The sequence below is a fragment of the Rhipicephalus sanguineus genome, chromosome 6 (genome assembly GCF_013339695.2).
Source record: "Rhipicephalus sanguineus isolate Rsan-2018 chromosome 6, BIME_Rsan_1.4, whole genome shotgun sequence".
NCBI lineage: Eukaryota > Metazoa > Arthropoda > Arachnida > Ixodida > Ixodidae > Rhipicephalus > Rhipicephalus sanguineus.
In genome coordinates, this window is record NC_051181.1 from 163143388 (window position 1) to 163161102 (window position 17715).

A 17715-nucleotide genomic window follows, 5' to 3' on the forward strand; every position below is an offset into this window, starting at 1 on the left:
GTACACACGCCACGCTCATGGTGCGCTCGCGGCCGGTTCGCTAGCTTGACATACACCTAAATTGATATAGCGTGACGTGATTGTGCGACAAACATAAATGACATATAGTAACATGAAAATAACGACATGTATGTCATTTACGGCATGGAGCCTGGTGCACTCACGTCCGGTTCTCTAACTTGATATCATACCAAGACTGGTATAGCGTGACGTGACTGTATGACGTACATAAATGACGGCTGGTAACATGGAAACAATGAATGACATGCGTGTAATGTACGGCATGGGTCACATGCCACGCTCATGGTGCGCTGGCGGGCATTTCGCAAGCTTGACATGCCGATTTTCTTTTCTTTCTTTTTTTTTTGCTTTTCATTGCACTTTTCAATCGACGCAATGTGCAGAAGGTCATCTACAGGTGCATAAGCGACGATAAGGGCTCGCAAAGAGAGAGAACATCAGTATTACTTACCATTTTTGTTCCTGACTGTGCCGAGCACGCAGCGTGCCCATCATCTGCTTGGTAATGCACAGCGGCACGCTCGCTTGAGTCGACAGGCCGTCGCGATTATCGCACTCGCAGCGCAGCATGTCGCACTGTCGTCAAACCACGCATATCACATCCAGCGGCGAGAACACAGTGAGGCTGCAGGCACAAAACGCGCACACACGACCGACACAGCTGATCACTTGAGAAGTGGTGTTCACAAGGCCTAGCCGGCCTAGCTACGACGAGGCGCTGCTACGACGATCGCGCCGCCGCGGGAACGACTCCCTCCTCACGTTTCTTTCTTTTTTTCTGTTTTTTTTTTCTTCGCGCGCGCATGCGGCGCGAAGCTTTGTCCCATTTCACTTCAATAGCGCCTCGTCTGGCTTGCTTTTGACCTGGCGGGGGCGGGCCGCCAAGGCCAAAGGGCTTCCTCGTTTCCTCTCCAGCCGTTCGGAGGGTCTCGTATATCTCTTTCTCTGGGCTATCTGTGCAAGGGATTTTTAGTGCGCTGAAGCATGCCGCCTCTTTCTTTTACTTCTTTCCCCCGCACAGCTGCATGCATGCCCGCCAGCACTGAAGGCATTATGGAAAGCTTCGAAAAAGAAAAAAAAAGAGAAAACATGCCAGAGGAAATGAGATGGGAGTTTCTTGGTTCTTGAACTCCATTCGACGAATGGCGTCAGATAGTGAATTTACCTCCTTTCTTCCACATAATTTCTTAACGAAGTAAAATTGAGGACGCAGAACTTTATTACACCCACCTCATTACACCCTAAGGTAGTACTGTCCAGATGAAGGTAGTATTAAGGAGGATTGTAGCCCTTAAAACGCCCAATTAGGCTAGTTTGCGTTTGCAGTGTAGGTGTTAACATCACATTACTCAAGTTTAACAATAATAAAGAAAGCTGGCACTGCTCCAATGGATTCAGAAAAGCAGTAAAAAAAAAAAAACGGGCTTACCAGGGGTGTCAATATATTTCTCACTTCAACGGCGATTTCCTTTCGGGCCTCGTGCGGAAGGAGAATTTCATCGTCGATGCTGAAGCTTGGGCAGTGCTGTCGACCCTTGATGAGCGAGTTGTGAGAGTTCTGCAAGAGGAGACGAAATCTGGCTGTTGGTCATGCTCACATTTTTATCCGAGACGGACAAGAAGGTCCATGCGCGAAGCTTGACCATTCTGTCTGATACTATAGATGACTTATAATACACTGCGCATGCTTGCATGTACGTAGAAAGAGAAGTAAAGGTCATTGCTGCGAAAGACGCTGACGAAGGGAAAAAAGAGTGGGAGGAGGAATAAACATGTTATTCAAATGGCAAACTAAGGTTCCCGTGGTTGGAGCCCCTATTTCAGGGCCCCACTGGCCCGAGCGGCTCGCTTGGCCTGGTCCAAGGTTGCCTGCTGGCTTCCCAAGTCCTGCCGGGTGAGTCGCACCTCCCACGACCTATCGAATTCGTTGCGTGTGATGAGTGGCGAGTTGCCCTCTGCTGGTCTTTGTCGGCAATTCCAAGTGATGTGAATGAGTGTTGGTGTGTCGCCACACCAAGGACAGCGGTCAGCGTATTGGGACGGCCGCATTTTACTGAGTGTGTGTATGTTCGGATATGTGTTTGTCTGATAATCAGACCATTGCTATAGAAGAGTGCGGGACTGAGATGAACTGTGTGTGTGTGTGTGTGTGTGTGTGTGTGTGTGTGTGTGTGTGTGTGTGTGTGTGTGTGTGTGTGTGTGTGTGTGTGTGTGTGTGTGTGTGTGTGTGTGTGTGTGTGTGTGTGTGTGTGTGTGTGTGTGTGTGTGTGTGTGTGTGTGTGTGTGTGTGTGTGTGTGTGTGTGTGTGTGTGTGTGCGCGCGCGCGCGCGTGTGTGTGTATACACACACTCGGCCTCGCGTTGGCATCCCGTTATTTCGGGATAGTGGTGGTATTATCTCAAAATATGTAAGGAATAATACTCAAAGTGTTATAGTACGAGTTGTGTCATAATACTCTGCGCTAGAACCGCGACATCGCAGAGATCGCCATGAAACTGGTGTAACAAAGCAAACTAGTGACAAATTACTTTTACCTTTTAGTTGACACATTTTGGTTGGGCATCTTGATTTCCAATTTCCGTTCGTGTCAGTCGTAGAATATAACTTTGTATTCGGCATTTTCCCGCTGATTTGTATTTCCTATTAGATAGCGCTTATTTAGATGCCTCAGCTCGGGATCACTTTTCATAAGGTACGGTGGCTTAATAGTGTCAGTGGGCGAGGCGTTCATTTACCTGATTCATTATTCGCTAAAAATTGCGAGGCTTCCAGGCAGGCTTTTCTTTCATCTCCTTGATACTTAGACTACCACAACTCTATCGGGGGCTTCGACAACGGCATTGTTCTAAAGAATGAAGAGCTGAGATTAATCTGTATTCCCAAAGAAAAACTAAGAAAAGAAATACAGAAACGTACGCTTTCTCCAATGATGACGCGACGTGCGCAGTCCGTTGCGTTGCTGGTGCAGAAATTCTCGTGGAGGCACCAGTTGCAGGGCCATGAGCTCATCACGCAGGACTTGCACCTGGAACAACGACAAATACGAGGCCCGCCGAAGTGAAATTCGTATGTACGCGTAATAGAAACATGCACGATTGCACGCACTCTAAATTATCGCGCTCCTGCAGAAAGATTAAACTTATTCTCTATATCTCTCTTTATTTGTAATATTTTTATCGCATTTTATTGATTCGTAGCGTTCATTTACTAAACGCCTAATTTAATTTGACGTACTCACTACCGAGAATCATCACATGTAAGCAAGTTCATCGCAATAGAAGTTTCCTCAGGAGCCCTCCGGAGCCAACCAAATACTTTCTTATGCAGCTCATTGCAAGCGCTGATTTTACTTTCAAGTTATGAAAGTTCACATCAACGAAGGGACCCGCTGAAATGGGGCAATATAACCACGACGGGTAACATTACCGAACTTTATTAATCGCATACCCAGACGCTTAACGTGTGCAATCATTTTACAGACTATTTTAACGCGATAGCATTAAAGTGCTCATTACGCAGAAATTTCGGCGTCAGTGCCGCCGTCGTTGGTTGTGAGCGAAATATCATCATCTTGTACCTTAGGTTCGAGTGAGTATCGAACCCAGGCCGTCTGCGTGGCAAGCAGGTGTTCTACCACACAGCCACTCTATTGCTTTTTTTTGTGTTTCTCTTCCATGGTATTTATTACAAATGTGCATAGCAAACAAAATACTCAAGGCGGCCTCTACCAGCGTACAAGCGTTACACAGAAGTCCTCAAAGGGTATTAAAACTATACATTTCGTGAAGAGTGGATACCAGTCCGGCTGAAACTCTAATTGTTGATAAAAGTCTTTTAGCTGAAGAGCCATTTGAATGAAATGCAACCGTGATGAAACCATGGGTTCCGCATGCCTGTCTAACATGCGAGTTTTCTATAAACTGTGCATACCCATTAGTAATAGCATGTCAACTAGTTCACGAAAAGATCTATATAATGCCATATTAGATATGTTGTTTCCTGCACCTTTGTACCGCTCACTATATGTTGGATTTCCTGGACACGACATGCCTGTGCGTGTGAAGAAAATGCCTATTTCATCAATATCCAAGACATTCTTCTACAAAGTGAATACACAGACGCTGCCTGTGAAGACCTGGTTAAACAGCAAAAGCATCTTTGTATCTTCAGTTAATTGTCGCCTCTGTGAACTTCCGGAAACTATAGAACATTGCTTCATCAGTTGTAAAGACGCCATACTCTTATGGAACGTTCTACAAAGGGCTTTTAAAAAACAACTCGATTTAAATTCGTATAGCATACGTTATCTCGTGCCACCCAAAAGCCATTCTATGCCTGTTGACAGCCACTCTATTGCTTGGAACTGCACATAAATTAACTTTAATGCTTCACAAACATACACGTTTTGCGTACAGGTGTCACAGTACGAGATGTAATATCGCATTAAAACGGGATACAAGCGCATATTGCTATCGGGCGTCACACCATGTGAACTGCATAACGAGTTGGTGGTTTAAAGACGGCCACCCATTACAAAAGGCACACACATTACTGCGCGGATCCCTTACGAACACGTAGTGGGTGCATCGCAACTTTGAAAAAATATCACGCGTGTAATCGCTGCTGGTTTAAAGCATGCCACCCATTACAAAGAGCATACACATTAGTGTGCGCATTCTCTTACACACACGTAGTGGGTAGACTGTTGTCATAAAAGTGCTGTTGAAGAGGGTGGAAACCTTAACCTTTACTACAGGCATGTGTAGTGTGTCTTCGTTTGCGCGCGTGTGTGAGACCGGGCGAATGAACATAATGACAAGCGAAATGGAGCACGATGAGGATGGGGCCGGATATCGCTATTGCGTTCAACTCTTAAAGGCTAAGCTTAAGCGTCCCCAATTTTTTCAACTGATTTCAACTATTTCGTCATCTGTGGTGAATATGAAAGCTTAGATTTTTTTTCTTGACACAGACGGGTAAAATAAACACGAAAAAAAAACTTAAGATATCGCGCAAGAACATATAATCGAGAAATCGGCACCGTCTTAGACGGATGCGAAAGTTTAGATGTACGTACGTTTTGTGGACACTGCAGTCGAAGAAGACGAACTCTCTGTGAATAAAGTCGGTGTCGGTCTCACTTGAGCGCACCGCCAAGTCCACAGCGACGTGGTCTGAGTGGAAACAGGCAGAAAGAAAATTTGCGACAAATAAATGAGCGGTCTTTGAACGGAGGCGCGTTCTTCAGCCATTAGTTTGACTCAAAAATGTTATTTGTTCACGCCCCGAAAGAAAAGCAAATATAAAGAATGATTAGATCTTCCTATAGATGGATACGTTTAAATAGCTGACAAGTTGGAGAAGTTAGAAACAGGTTTTTTTGTGATTTATATATGGGATATGGTGCCAATAGTGATCTCCCTTACTCAATGTAGAGATTATTATGGTATGGTTAATAACGTAATATTATTTATGAAGGGATAAGTTGTCACACTTGAGCGCGATGCTAGTTCGCAGGATGCTGTTACGCTAGGGTCTTGTGAATGTTAGCTTACCTGAAATAGTGTTCCTGAGGGACAAAATTAAGCTGAGAATATTAGATCGAGATTCATGGTGCACAGAAATAGGCGTGCGCAAGACATGGACACGTACGAGATCAACTAAAAGGACAATAGTGGGCCTTTGTACCGTCTCCATCTTCTTGTATGCCAGTTAGAGTAACGTGAAGGCACCATACAAACGTTCCTCGCTTTCTTGTCTTTTATGATTGCGACTGAAAACATATCGAGTCCCTGCCTTCCTCGTCTCAGTAGTTCAGAGAAAAAGCGATCGCCGCCTTGCGTATGCTGTATATTCGCACTGCTCACGCACCTTTTCCTGGAGGGATGGCTGGTCTGGCTGCAACCAGCGGGGACATGCAAGCGAGACCCAAGTGCGTAACGCGTGCTTGAATCGGGGCGCTGCTGCCGTACACGCAAAGGTAGTGCGCACCGTAGGGAAGTTGCGGTAGCTGGTTGATCACTAGGTCCACCTGCAACATTTCATGAGACAGAGAGAGGAGCAAAGGCAGGGAGGTCGACCACATTAGCGTCCGGTTTGCTGCCGTACCCTGGGGGTAAGGGAATGTGGATTAGAAAGAGAAAAGCCCAGCACTGTGCGCCCAATCGGTCACTGAGGCCGCAGTTTCTATGGCATGCGCGACTGATTCGTAAATGTTTTTGCAAAGCAAATGAAGTCGGTATTTTCTGCCTCTTAGGCTTCAGTCCGGGCAAAATAAAAGAGAAGCATTTCGCTCGTTCCAACTGTCTCAACGACATCGCAGCCTTTCCGCCTCTCATTTGTTTTCTGGAGACTCACATGCATTGGACATTTAAAGTTTGCGTACCGCGGGATCTATGGCAAACTCTGAATTGCCTAGCTATTCTGGATTGTAAGAAGTAGAGCCGCACGTTGTTTTCCGACTAGCTGAAAATATGAACTCAGTGATGCATTCCACGAGTGTTCAAATATTAAGTTTTTTCTCAAATACCATGCTTCGTAAAGTATTGGAGACGACTGCGCGAGCTTTAACGCTGGTAGCAAGTCACCAACAACCGTGGAAACAGAAGCAAAACGCATAGCATAACACGTCATTGTCATGTAAAGCTTATATGAAGTTAACCCGTTCAATCTGCATGTAGTGGGTTCGCTCGAGTGCATTTGCTTTCAGTTTTGAGTCCTGACTACAAGCGTTCTGAAGCTACACTTTCCAAGCTTTTCGTCTGTGGTCCTCTCTAAATTTCTGTTGTATGGGAAGAACAAGGGCAATTTTCAATGTTCAATTTTCAATGTTACTCTTTGACGCTCTCATTCATCTGCTTTCACTCGACGGTCCTGCTTGTCTCCAACCAACTGAGGACAGCGCACCTCGACTCATGTAGTCTAGTGCCTTAATAAAGCGCCTACATGACTGCCACTGGCTACTCCTTTCAATTAGTGGCGTAGCGCAGCCGTACATTTAGCAGCGAAACGTGAGCTTCAAATTGTGGCGCGTCTGTGAACCCGGTTGGAAGTACCCCAGCTACGAGGCATCGCAAGCACTGCACTCCGAAGAGGTCAAAAGCCTCCGTAGAAATGCGATAAATACAGGATGAACAGTTGCATTCCTTCAGTAAATGTTTGTAATGTACGTTGTAGCCCTGTATTTCCGCGTGAAAATGTTAAAACCATTCACGATCCTGAGGCCGCTTAAGTGCACGCATAAGTCAAGCGACAGCGCTGCACTGCGAATGGGCTGGTTCAGTGAAGACCTTCGTAAGTAAGCCGCGCGCCACTTCGGCACAGGCGAGGTCGTGGAAGTACGCGTCTTCGGACAGTTTTATGCACGCCCGAAAGGGCGCCGTGGCTCAGCACGCTCTTCGCGTGCGAGTCCGTCCTTTTCATTAAAAGTCAGGCAGGCGTTTACCCTTTGGATGTCGTTCCCTCGCTCACTGCTGCGTAGAGCAACGTTCCGTGAACACCCACAGAAGGGTAGGATGCGAAGCGAGTGAGAGAGCGTAACCAACGCTGAAGCAAGTGTGTGGGATAGGAGAGGGGCGGAGGACGAAGCTTATTGCAACGCTGTCTGCATCGGTGGCAGTGCTTCCGCATATGGCGCCGCCAGTGTCATCCTCATCTCCGTGCGTCGGCGGGCGCTCTTCGTCCAATCAAATTCGATTATGCACGCTTTTGCGAAACTGTCACTCCCAATTAAGGGTGCGCGCCGGCGCGGCAGCGAGCCTCAAGCCTAGCCGCACCAAGCCATCAGCCCTGGGTGGATCGGCTCACCCCGTGCTGTAGAAGAGCGCGCGTGCGTTACAAGCTTTCTTGCTCGAGTGACGCGTGGCTGAGTGAGCGAAGCAGCGAGTGTATTTTCTTTTTCTCCGTTTTTTACGAAGGGTGCGCCTTCCTGTGTGCAGTGTGTTAGAATAGGGAACGCACCTCGCGAGCTTAAAGGGGAGTGGAGGAGAAGCGGTGAGAGAGTTAAAGGACAGGGAATATAACTCTTTCAATAAGCTCTTCCATTTGCACGCTTGTCGGCGTCAGACATGGCCCTGTCGCAGAAATCACTGAACGCTATTTTGTTTTGGCTTCATCTTCCTCCTCTCTTATGGTTCAGATAACAATGCTCTGGCAACAGAATACTTAATTGTTCGAACACGAGCGCCCAAGTAAGCTGCATAAACTGGAGTTTCGCCTCGTCTTCACTGTGGTGGTGGTGGTATCTTTATTGCTCCCAGAAAAAACAAAACGAACAAGGAACACAGTGAAGACAAGGGAGCCCCGTCTTCACTGTGTTCCTTGTTCGTTTTAGTTGGTATGCTCAGCGGCCGTGGCATGCTAATGCTTGCGCAATGCACGAAATAACTCCAACTTTTTTTAAACACGAAAATGTTTTATGCCGGGGTCCACGAAGGCTTTCATGACGTATTTCAGTCACGGAAATACGTCAGCAAAATGAAGGATATCAGACGGCAAAGAAAAAAACTAAGAAAACGTTCCGTTGGCAGGAGTCGAACTCACGATCTCTCGGTACGCGACGATGGTTTGGCGGGCATTTAGCCCATTGAGCTACGGCCAAACACATAACGGAGGCTACATGAACGCGCCTTTTATCTTTCACACTTTCCTCTCACAGTGATCTTGGATCGATGGATGCTATGAACGTTCGCTTTACGGCGGGGCGGTGACATGTGTGCCACCATGCTCGAAAAAAACCCAAAAAAACCGCGTTGCGTCCGCAATGAGCTCCGGCAATGTGCCGTTGCTACGACCATCCCATTCGGCGCGTTTCCAATAGGAGAAGTGTAATTTCCTCAACGCTTTAACACACCGTGAGGCGGGGGCTATAGCCCAGGCCTCGCTCATAGCATCCATCCATATCGAAAAATAGCTATCGGACTGTCGCCTGGCTGTCGCACCGCGTTCCCCCCTAGCCCTATGCGAATAACGGCCAGGCTAGAGGGAAGGCACGACGCTCACATTCGAGTTTTCCAGTGCGACTGCAGCGCCAGAACGCAAAAGCCTAGCGGATAAAAGAAGCAATAATGAGACGGGGTCGGTCAAAACTGAACGCGATGCGCGCGTCTCCCTCCCTGCATGAATGGGCGGATTGGGGCCAGGCTACACGGGGGACGCGTGCGCACGTTTCTTTTCTGTGTGCCCTTAACGGCCAATGTAAGCGAACTTGGGACGGGCCAGTGCGAGCAACGCAGCTCCCTCTGGTCTGTGGACGATGCCTATACGGAGACATGCCACTAGACGTCAACGTGGGTGCTTCTAAATCAAGCGGTGATGTATCTGCCAAACAACAATAGACATTGTACAAGCTCTCGTATATCAATGCACTATAAACAATCAACTACTTCTGTGACGACACGTTTCACTTTCGCGTTATGCCGGTTCCTATGACGGAGGGATCAGCCGTCTTTTTTTACTGCGTTCAACAGTTGCGCTATTGCCTGACGTCAGACGGTTCTTTCAGTGCATGCTTTGTCTGCTGGGCATAGACCGTTTTTTTTTTTATCTCCTTCATTAGTGAAACTGGAAACCGATTTGAGTCATCGGCGAAGCCACAATATGAGCCTATGAGTAGTAGGGATTATTGTATGTAAGATGGCATCTACTTGACTGTTCGGCATTTTTCTTTTAGTTTTCATTATCGCCAGGCCCAAAACTTCGTGCCCCCAGTTCTTTATTATGAACGATATTCCATACGCCGAACATGTTTTTAGGCTCCCTTTAAGCGCCCCTGAACAATCTCCGCATTTTTTTTTTGCTTCAGCTTCAACTTCATTTTAAATAAGCACGTGGATTGAGCTCAGAATGCTGTCACGATCACTTATGCCTAACGCGGTAGCGCTACGCACTTTGGAGAGCCACGGAATAAAATTAAACAATAACCAATGCTGTGCTCCTTTCCTCTGCTTTCCGGTGCCCCTATCGATCGTCATGAAGACAACTGGTACAACTAGTTATTTCACCAGTTATATTATTAGTTCAAACACCCCCCCCCCTTAGAATTAATTTTGCATGTGTGTATATACACGCACACATACAAACACACGCACCAACACACATAAAGGGTGGTCAACCTCTTCACCCGGAGAAAAATCTCTACCTGACAGCACTTGGGCGTTAGCATCAACTCTCACAATTAAGAAGCCGCCGTTGGTGCTTTTCCTCGTCCTCACAATAACTTAACACAAACGAAATACGCTGATGATCGCGGCGTCGTCGGCTGCGATGCGAGCACGAGCGAGACGCTTAGCCGTGAATCGTCGGTAGCCGTGCAGTATTCCAGCTGAATGTGTGTTGGAATTCGCCTTGGGGTACCACGTCTGACAGTGGGCATTGCTTCTCACAACCTATATGACATTTGCATCCTTATGTTTCGGCGTGCCTTATTTTGTACGAAATGGAGACAGTAGACGATGTTCGCGTTGCCAGAGGTGGCGAGGCGCGGTCTTCGACCAGCTCGTCTGTCGTGCTGTACAGGTGGCGCGCAGGCACAACTGCCGTGCACTTCGGACAATTGTCGGGCAGTGGACGCTTTGCGACATCGATGCCTGGTGCGCTGCCATGCACGGCATGCTTGAAGCACGTGTCGGGGAGGCAGGGGAACAGTAGCGGACGACCAAAAATGGCGGAGCAGTTGTAACCGAAAGCTCACGGTTTTTTGAAACCAGAGTAAAACGCGAACACGGGAACAGTCGTGGCGTAGTGTTCACGACATGGTGAGGCGGCATTTCCTGATCCCACATTTAAAACTCAATAGAGCACAAGCAGTCTCCTTGCGCTTACTTCAAACCCATTCGTACCCGTCATTAGCATACTTAGGTGACATCTATGCACACAAATTCATCGACGACGCCTGCAACGCTTGCGGGCAGGATTCTGCATTAGCACACATGCTTTGGAAGTGCGGGTCGCTTGGCCGGACTTACAGCAAGGCCGAGTGCTATGCGCTTCTGCGCAGCTCAGACCTTCAATATCGAATCCTGGCCGTCCAGTGCGCCCGCTACAGGGCCGTTAGGCTCGACCTGCCGGTCCGCACGTGGGAGTAGCCGTGGCGCGGGGCAACCTCAGCGTCTGCCCTGGACTCTAACAAAGTTGACTCTCTCTCTCTTTTCACGCGACGTTGAGGCAAGCACATGGTGAGGGGGAGAGACCGGCCGGGGTGAGAGTAGCGAGGGAAAGCGAGAAACGAGCATCACTTCACTCCTTCCTCATCATGAGAACCGCCTCATCAAGCGCAGGTGACTCAGTTATTACGGCATCCTTTTGAAAAAATCTTGCCACTTTGTGTGCTCTAGGGCCGTGTACGACTGCCGCTATATAACAAGTTTTCGACTTCGAGGTAGCTTAGTCGACCTATAAAACATCCTTAACTATGACTTCGGTATTCCTTCAAGGCGTACTTATCTGAATAGCTATAACTAACGAAAACTCTGATCTGGATATGAGAACAGTAACGCACTCTTGTAGTGGTTTCCGTCGTCAACAACAAAAACATAACAAAGCTTGCATGGCTCCTCGCGACAATGTAATGAGTGAAGTGCGATTAAGTATAACGACAGGCATTTTTAACTGTAGTTGCCGTTTCCGCTGTACTGATGAAACGTCCAGAGTAACAGCTCATCCTTTGTATCAAAAGCGCGATCAAAATATCTGCCTAGAAAGATTATATCTTAGAGTTGCAATAAAAAGAAACAAGTCGGCAGCCTGCGGTGGGTGGCAAAAGGCGAAAACTGTAAAGTGGTGAACTAGAGGTGCGTTCAAAGCGGCAACATGCGTGAACAACTTATCAGCGTTCGCACCTGCGTCCCACCCAGCGATTGCCTTCCGTCCGCCGCATTTTCTTCCTAACAAGCCGCGGAATTCCGGAATGCTCTTTATTTACTCTGCAAAGTTCCGCGCTGAGCCACGTATGCTTTCGGTGTACGGCGGCAGTGCGTAGCCCGCGATGGCCTTGTTTTCTCGGCTCGCCTTCGTGGTGTTATTGAGTTTGAGCGCCTCTCACTCGGGCGATGGCTGGCGGCTCGGGCAATGTTTTGCTGCTCTGCGCACCCAAAAGGCTCGCAATCCGCACCTGCAGGCACTCAACAAGTCGACTGAAATCTGGGCGCAGCGTGTCGAGGGGAGAAGCGTGCGGGATCCAGAAGCTCTAGAACGTCCGTAGGAAAAAAAGAAGCTAACGAAAGAGCGACGAAGGAGGAGCCGAGGTTACGCTGCTTTCATTTGGCGAGAGGTCCCAAACCACTGTCATAACAAGACTCAATTGAATTAGTAGCGAGCAAGTCTCGGCGCCTGAGAGCACAAAAGAAGAGCACGGGAGGAACGACCAACGCTGAATCCTCTTTCGCGCATTGCCGTAGTGGGGCCGATGCGCTCTTAGGATCAGGGCCTTGGGGGGAGGATGAAAAATACACGAAGCCTCTTTCGCTCACTCCACGGGCTGATGGTAATCGGGGGAATATTTATGAGCCAGAGAGGCGGAAGGTGACAACAAAGAATACACATGCAAGTGCTGCGAGAGACGAGAAAAAGTGAAAAAAAAATGAGAAAGAACGTCAAGGGAGCCCTCCGCATACACTCCTCGTTGCTTGCAATCGAAATACATAACTGCAGCGGAAAGTACTGCGCGTGGGGTGGAAGCGAGCGCAAGGCGACACAGGAGCCTCAGCGCGCACCGCCACCACTAGCTGGCTGTGGTTTAACGCGCGGCGAGCCGCAAAAGAGCGCCTGCGTTCGCCGAGTCTTTAACTCAATTAATATGTTGATGCAGAAGCCAAAAAAAAGAAATGAGGGAGATCCCGAGCTAGTCGAGTTGACTGAGCCACGGGACCACTTGAGCCGGTTGGAGGAGCTTGCACATCCGAAGAGAGAGGCTTCCCGCTTGCTCTGCTCCGCCTCGTACTTTCTAGCATAACGTGTCCTTTTGTGCATTGTAATATCTGCTACGAGTGCAGGATCCTGTATTGCGCACTTCCTGCTATGTTATAATAGCTCCAGTGTTATTCTTCAGCTTGGGAGTTTGCTGGGTGAATTCGTCTTTTGTAGTCCTCCGATTCCACGTAGAAAGTTAGTGTGGTTGCGCGAGTGAAAGTTGTTTCCTAGCCAGGCTACTGCTGAGAGCGGCTCTGCCTCGTTGCTCACGTGCAGGAAGTTAATGTACCCGGCGCACAGGAAGTGCATTTGTACTGCGCGTTGTCTGCGCACAACTTTAGCACACTTGTGGTGGAGTGCCTGGATACAGCACAAAACTTGTCCGCTCTCTCGAGTGCGCTGTACTAAGAGGCGTAACCGTTTGGTATGACGCACTGTCTGGGTGTGCCATGGTGGCTCTCGCTTTCCTTAGCTTCCACAGAGAATACCTAAATCAACGTGTTGCCCATCTAGCTGCCGAGAACACTTTTCTTTTCTGACACTGGGCAGTGCTAAATTCTTTATAGTCTAATTTCTGCTTATATTACTGGAACAACTTGATTTCGTTTTCGCGAGCTAAGAACCTCAATTGGCAGCGATATTTAAAAAAAAGCGCTTCGGACTCTCGCGCTAATATGTGCAGCGCCTGCTGATTTGTAAGCGTCCAAATCATCCCTCTTTGTTGGTACGTGAGACCCGTCAGGTTGCCGGAGCCATTAGTGTGTTTTAAATTAGGAGGCGCAATCGGCCCGCGTTTCTATTATAAGTACCGAATGTCCCCTTGGGATTTGCTGGAACCGTCTCTGTTTGGGAACGCAGTCGGAGTGCATGTGTCGCCTTGTAGTCTAAAGGTCTTTAATGAATGATCCGCCTGCAAACATGGCGACGTGAGACATCTACGATGTGAGTCTTTCGGCTGGTCACCGCATGCCGAAAATCATATGCGCTTGAAAATTTGAGGTCGTTTAGTGCTCTAAGTATTTATTGCTAACACTTGTGGCGCAGTCCCGCACGCTTCAGTGAATGCACTGCCTTTTCTTCTTCTCTTCCTTCTTCTCTCTCTACACTGCTTTCCCATTACCCCAGCTTAGCGTAGCCAACCGAAAGCTATTCTGGTTAACCTTCTGCCTTTCTGTTTGCTTCCTTTCTTCCTTTGCTAACACAACACTACATGCGCAAATGTGACTGCAAAATCCACGAGTGCTTTGAATAAAGTGTAGTGAGCAAGAATATTTAAGAAAACGAATTCGGAAGGGAGGCTAATTACAGCGCAATAGTTGGCACTCATATATAAGGAAGGCGATGAATCGTAAAGCTGATTACGACAGTTCTTAAGGGGTAAAAATGCGGAAAACAGCATCCGATAACAACATGCGCCTAACATGCTATGCACCCTAAGGTACTTTATCTCCTCGCACACCGCACAAGCCGCCAATGTTTATCAAACTAGGCAACAACCCTGTTTCTCAAACGTCGGGAGCGCGTTTGTGCGAACACGGCCTACTAAGTCTTGTGACGTACTACATTTCAACGGCGACCACTCATCTCGCATGCCGCTGTTTCTTCGCACAAAGGTGTGGTTGTGAAATGGTTCTCACCATCGACATGGACTTGTAGGGCAGTTGGTCTGGCCGCACAGCGAGAAAGTCGATGCACTTGTTCGAGCCAAGAGAGAGCCAACGCGCCGAGCTGCTTCTCTCAGCCAATGTCCCTGTGGCGTTCTGACAATGGGCCTTCACTGTGCACCTGCGAAAGGATTAAAGCGTGTGAAAGAAAGCTTCATTGTTTAGCATCGTACGAAGTGCTATACAGTCTCATAAAAGAAATTATAGCGTAACATGCCGGGACAGCATATTTATAGCATAACATGTCCAGCAATGTTATGCTGCAATTTCTCTGGGCACCCGGGCAGATTATAACATAACAGCGGGAATTGAAGAAGCGCGAGTGGGCGCGAAAACGAGATGAAGCCGCTGCTTCAGAATGTGCCGCCGCAGCCGCTGGCTTCTATCTTCCAAGTAGGCCAAGGCCTTTGAATTTTAAGCGAAACTTCTGTGAGTTGTAGATTTCGGTGGCGGCGGTATTATTCGCGCACTATGCCGTCGCCACCACATAGTTCGCGAGCGTACACAAGTAGTCCCTCGAAGATCCGCCGGTCACATGCGCACTGGTATGCGCCGTTTTCCAATAATGGATGCTCTCTCGATCGTCGACTTGACAGTGTGGGTATGCTACCACCTCCTGTAAAGTCGTTTTCGCCGCATGGCATGCCCATACGGTGGGTCAGTCGTAGTTAGCATGGTTAGTTTCACCGTCGAGCGATAGATGGCGCTGTGGTCTCGCGGTGGCTAGAGGTAGCATTACATTAACTCTAGTGGTGGCACAGCGGTGCCGCTTGCCGGGAAGCAAGGTTATCCGGGTGCTTGAGAATATGCACTTGCTTGAGAAAGTGCACTTTCTCTCTTTGGGGTTTGGAGGCTTACGTGGAAGGACGTCTCTCGCGGTGGGTCCGTGGAAACGATACCCCGGCTGCTTCCCACGGGCCCTCGTGGTGAGGCGGACGTCGGCGATGCCGCATTCGTGGTACATTTTATCTGTTATGTTGTTCTTGGGTTTGTTATGTTGTGTGTTGTATTGACATCATGTATCTGATTATTCAGCGTGTTGCTAGTTATGTATCAGATTCGGCGAGCGAGCTCGCCGTTGTAAAAGCAGTGAATAAATGTACACCTGTTCGCTTGCCCGACGGCGTGACTGTGTCTGTATGCTCCACGAGCGCAGCTCACCTATTTCCGACCCCACATCGGCGACCACTCGTTTCTGGTGTTTATCGAGGTTATCTGATGTTTTATCGAGGTTATCGAGGTGACTTGTAATTTCGCGTTGCCACACTCGGTTAGGCTAGGTCTAACTGTCCCCACGTGGGAGCACCCCGCTGTGCCGCCACTCAGGATGCTTTAAGTAAAGTTCTTCGTACCGAACACTTTTTTCTTGCCTAGATATGAATGCACGGCCGTCGTCGTTGTCTGCAACAACTGAAGTGTTGCGCTGCTGAACATGTGGATGGCGATTCAGTACCTGGCATGGAGGAAGGAAACAGTTGAGCGGGAACATTGCAATGAGAAAGAAAGAAAGAAAGAAAGAAAGAAAGAAAGAAAGAAAGAAAGAAAGAAAGAAAGAAAGAAAGAAAGAAAGAAAGAAAGAAAGAAAGAAAGAAAGAAAGAAAGAAAGAAAGAAAGAAAGAAAGAAAGAAGTACGTAAGGCGCTCACACGCCAAGCTTCGCTTGCCCCATTTTCCCGATAGGGCAAGGGCTCTTGAGCTTTTTTTTTGTCGCTTTGTCAGTATATTTCGCAAACAAGAAATGTTTACAACTAATAACACACAGTAACCACAGTACTGTGGTGACTAGGAGTACATAGAAGACAAAAAGGAAATGACTTCGAAGTGAGGCTTAGAAGATGCCATTAGCGGTCCAGATGCATCCGATCAGCAATTGAGTATATCTTTAACGGTACTCTTCTTTCGCGCAACAGCTTGTTCTCACTCCGCCAGTCGGTGTTGCTGAGCGTAAAAAACCCATAATTTCTGCTCCTTTCATGCAGAAGATCCACACTTACGTTTTTATTTTTAAGAGACTCTGCTTATATATATACTTATTCACGAAGCTGTGCACTATATTAAGCGGCGAACTCAGTGTAACTGAATTTAGGTGCTGAGCGTCTGTCCAGCGTCAAAGCACTCGCTTATCGCTTTCCATGCTTCAATTACTTCCCCAAAAGTAGTTTCGCTCAGGACCTCACAGGCTTATATTTGCTCATTATCCCAGCCGGGCCATTCTTCTGTCAAGCTAGTCATGGGATCAACAAAAAATTACAGAATGTAATAATATTGCACTACATCCCGCGCTTATTCGGCCAAGTTGGAGAAAGTGGCCAAGTGCTTGGCGGACTCAGTTAACTTTATTTTTTTAACGGTTTTTTTTTTTAAAGGGAGCAATCGACGCACTTTTCTTTGTTTTGCGAAAGACAGCAGATGTCATGGCTGGAAAGAATAACCAGAGTGTTGATCGGTACGGCGGGTTGAAAGCGAGCGAGGCGTGTGTTTCAATTCACGCTCTCTCTTTCTTGCCATAAATTATCGGTAACCGAGTTTGGCGTCGGAGAAAGCCAAGTGGAGCGAATTCGCCGAAGGAATGGTTGATTCGGGGTTCAGTTCCTGCCGAAAGAAACCACACGGCCGCCTGGTTCAAGTGGCGCGATAAAAGGCAAAGGGATCATCGGGCTATATACATTACGGAAAAGCGAACAAAGTTGATTCGTACCATAGTGCCGATATATTTTCTTTATTTCCTTAGTATCGTTTAGTTCCTTTCGATGTTATTGTAACGCTGGTAGCTTGCAGTGTGCATAATGAAGCGATAAGACCGAAGTATTACATTTCTTTCTGAATTCTTGATTTTATCGATTTACGATTTATTCTTTACATAAAGAAATGGTTACTTTGCATTTTTACCTTATTTTATTTTTATATTTGCCTATGCTGCCACTCGAGTACATAGAGCAGTTGATACAAAGACAAAACGCTACAGTGACGTTTCGCTCTGTGAACGTGGGCGACGCGCAAGCGGATGGTTTTGCCCCTTTAACGTCTCGTTACGTTGACCAGAATGACTCTGACATACTCCAAGACAGTGATCTGACAAATGGGGCATTTACGCTGCCGCGTAAAAGAAAAAAGACACGCAAAAT

The 17715-nt window shown here is 47.7% G+C and overlaps 1 protein-coding gene across 1 annotated transcript in view; it reads right to left on the minus strand.

Moving 5' to 3' along the window:
* LOC119396963 (plexin-B) overlaps nucleotides 1–17715 on the minus strand; it is a 203955-nt gene that overhangs the window by 77956 nt on the left and 108284 nt on the right. The window contains exons 9-13 of the mRNA XM_049417291.1: nucleotides 14565–14712; nucleotides 5893–6052; nucleotides 5099–5195; nucleotides 2938–3046; nucleotides 1451–1579 (exon numbers count right to left, since the gene is read on the minus strand). Of these exons, the coding sequence (XP_049273248.1) occupies nucleotides 1451–1579; nucleotides 2938–3046; nucleotides 5099–5195; nucleotides 5893–6052; nucleotides 14565–14712 (643 nt within the window). The remainder of the gene's footprint in view (nucleotides 1–1450; nucleotides 1580–2937; nucleotides 3047–5098; nucleotides 5196–5892; nucleotides 6053–14564; nucleotides 14713–17715) is intronic.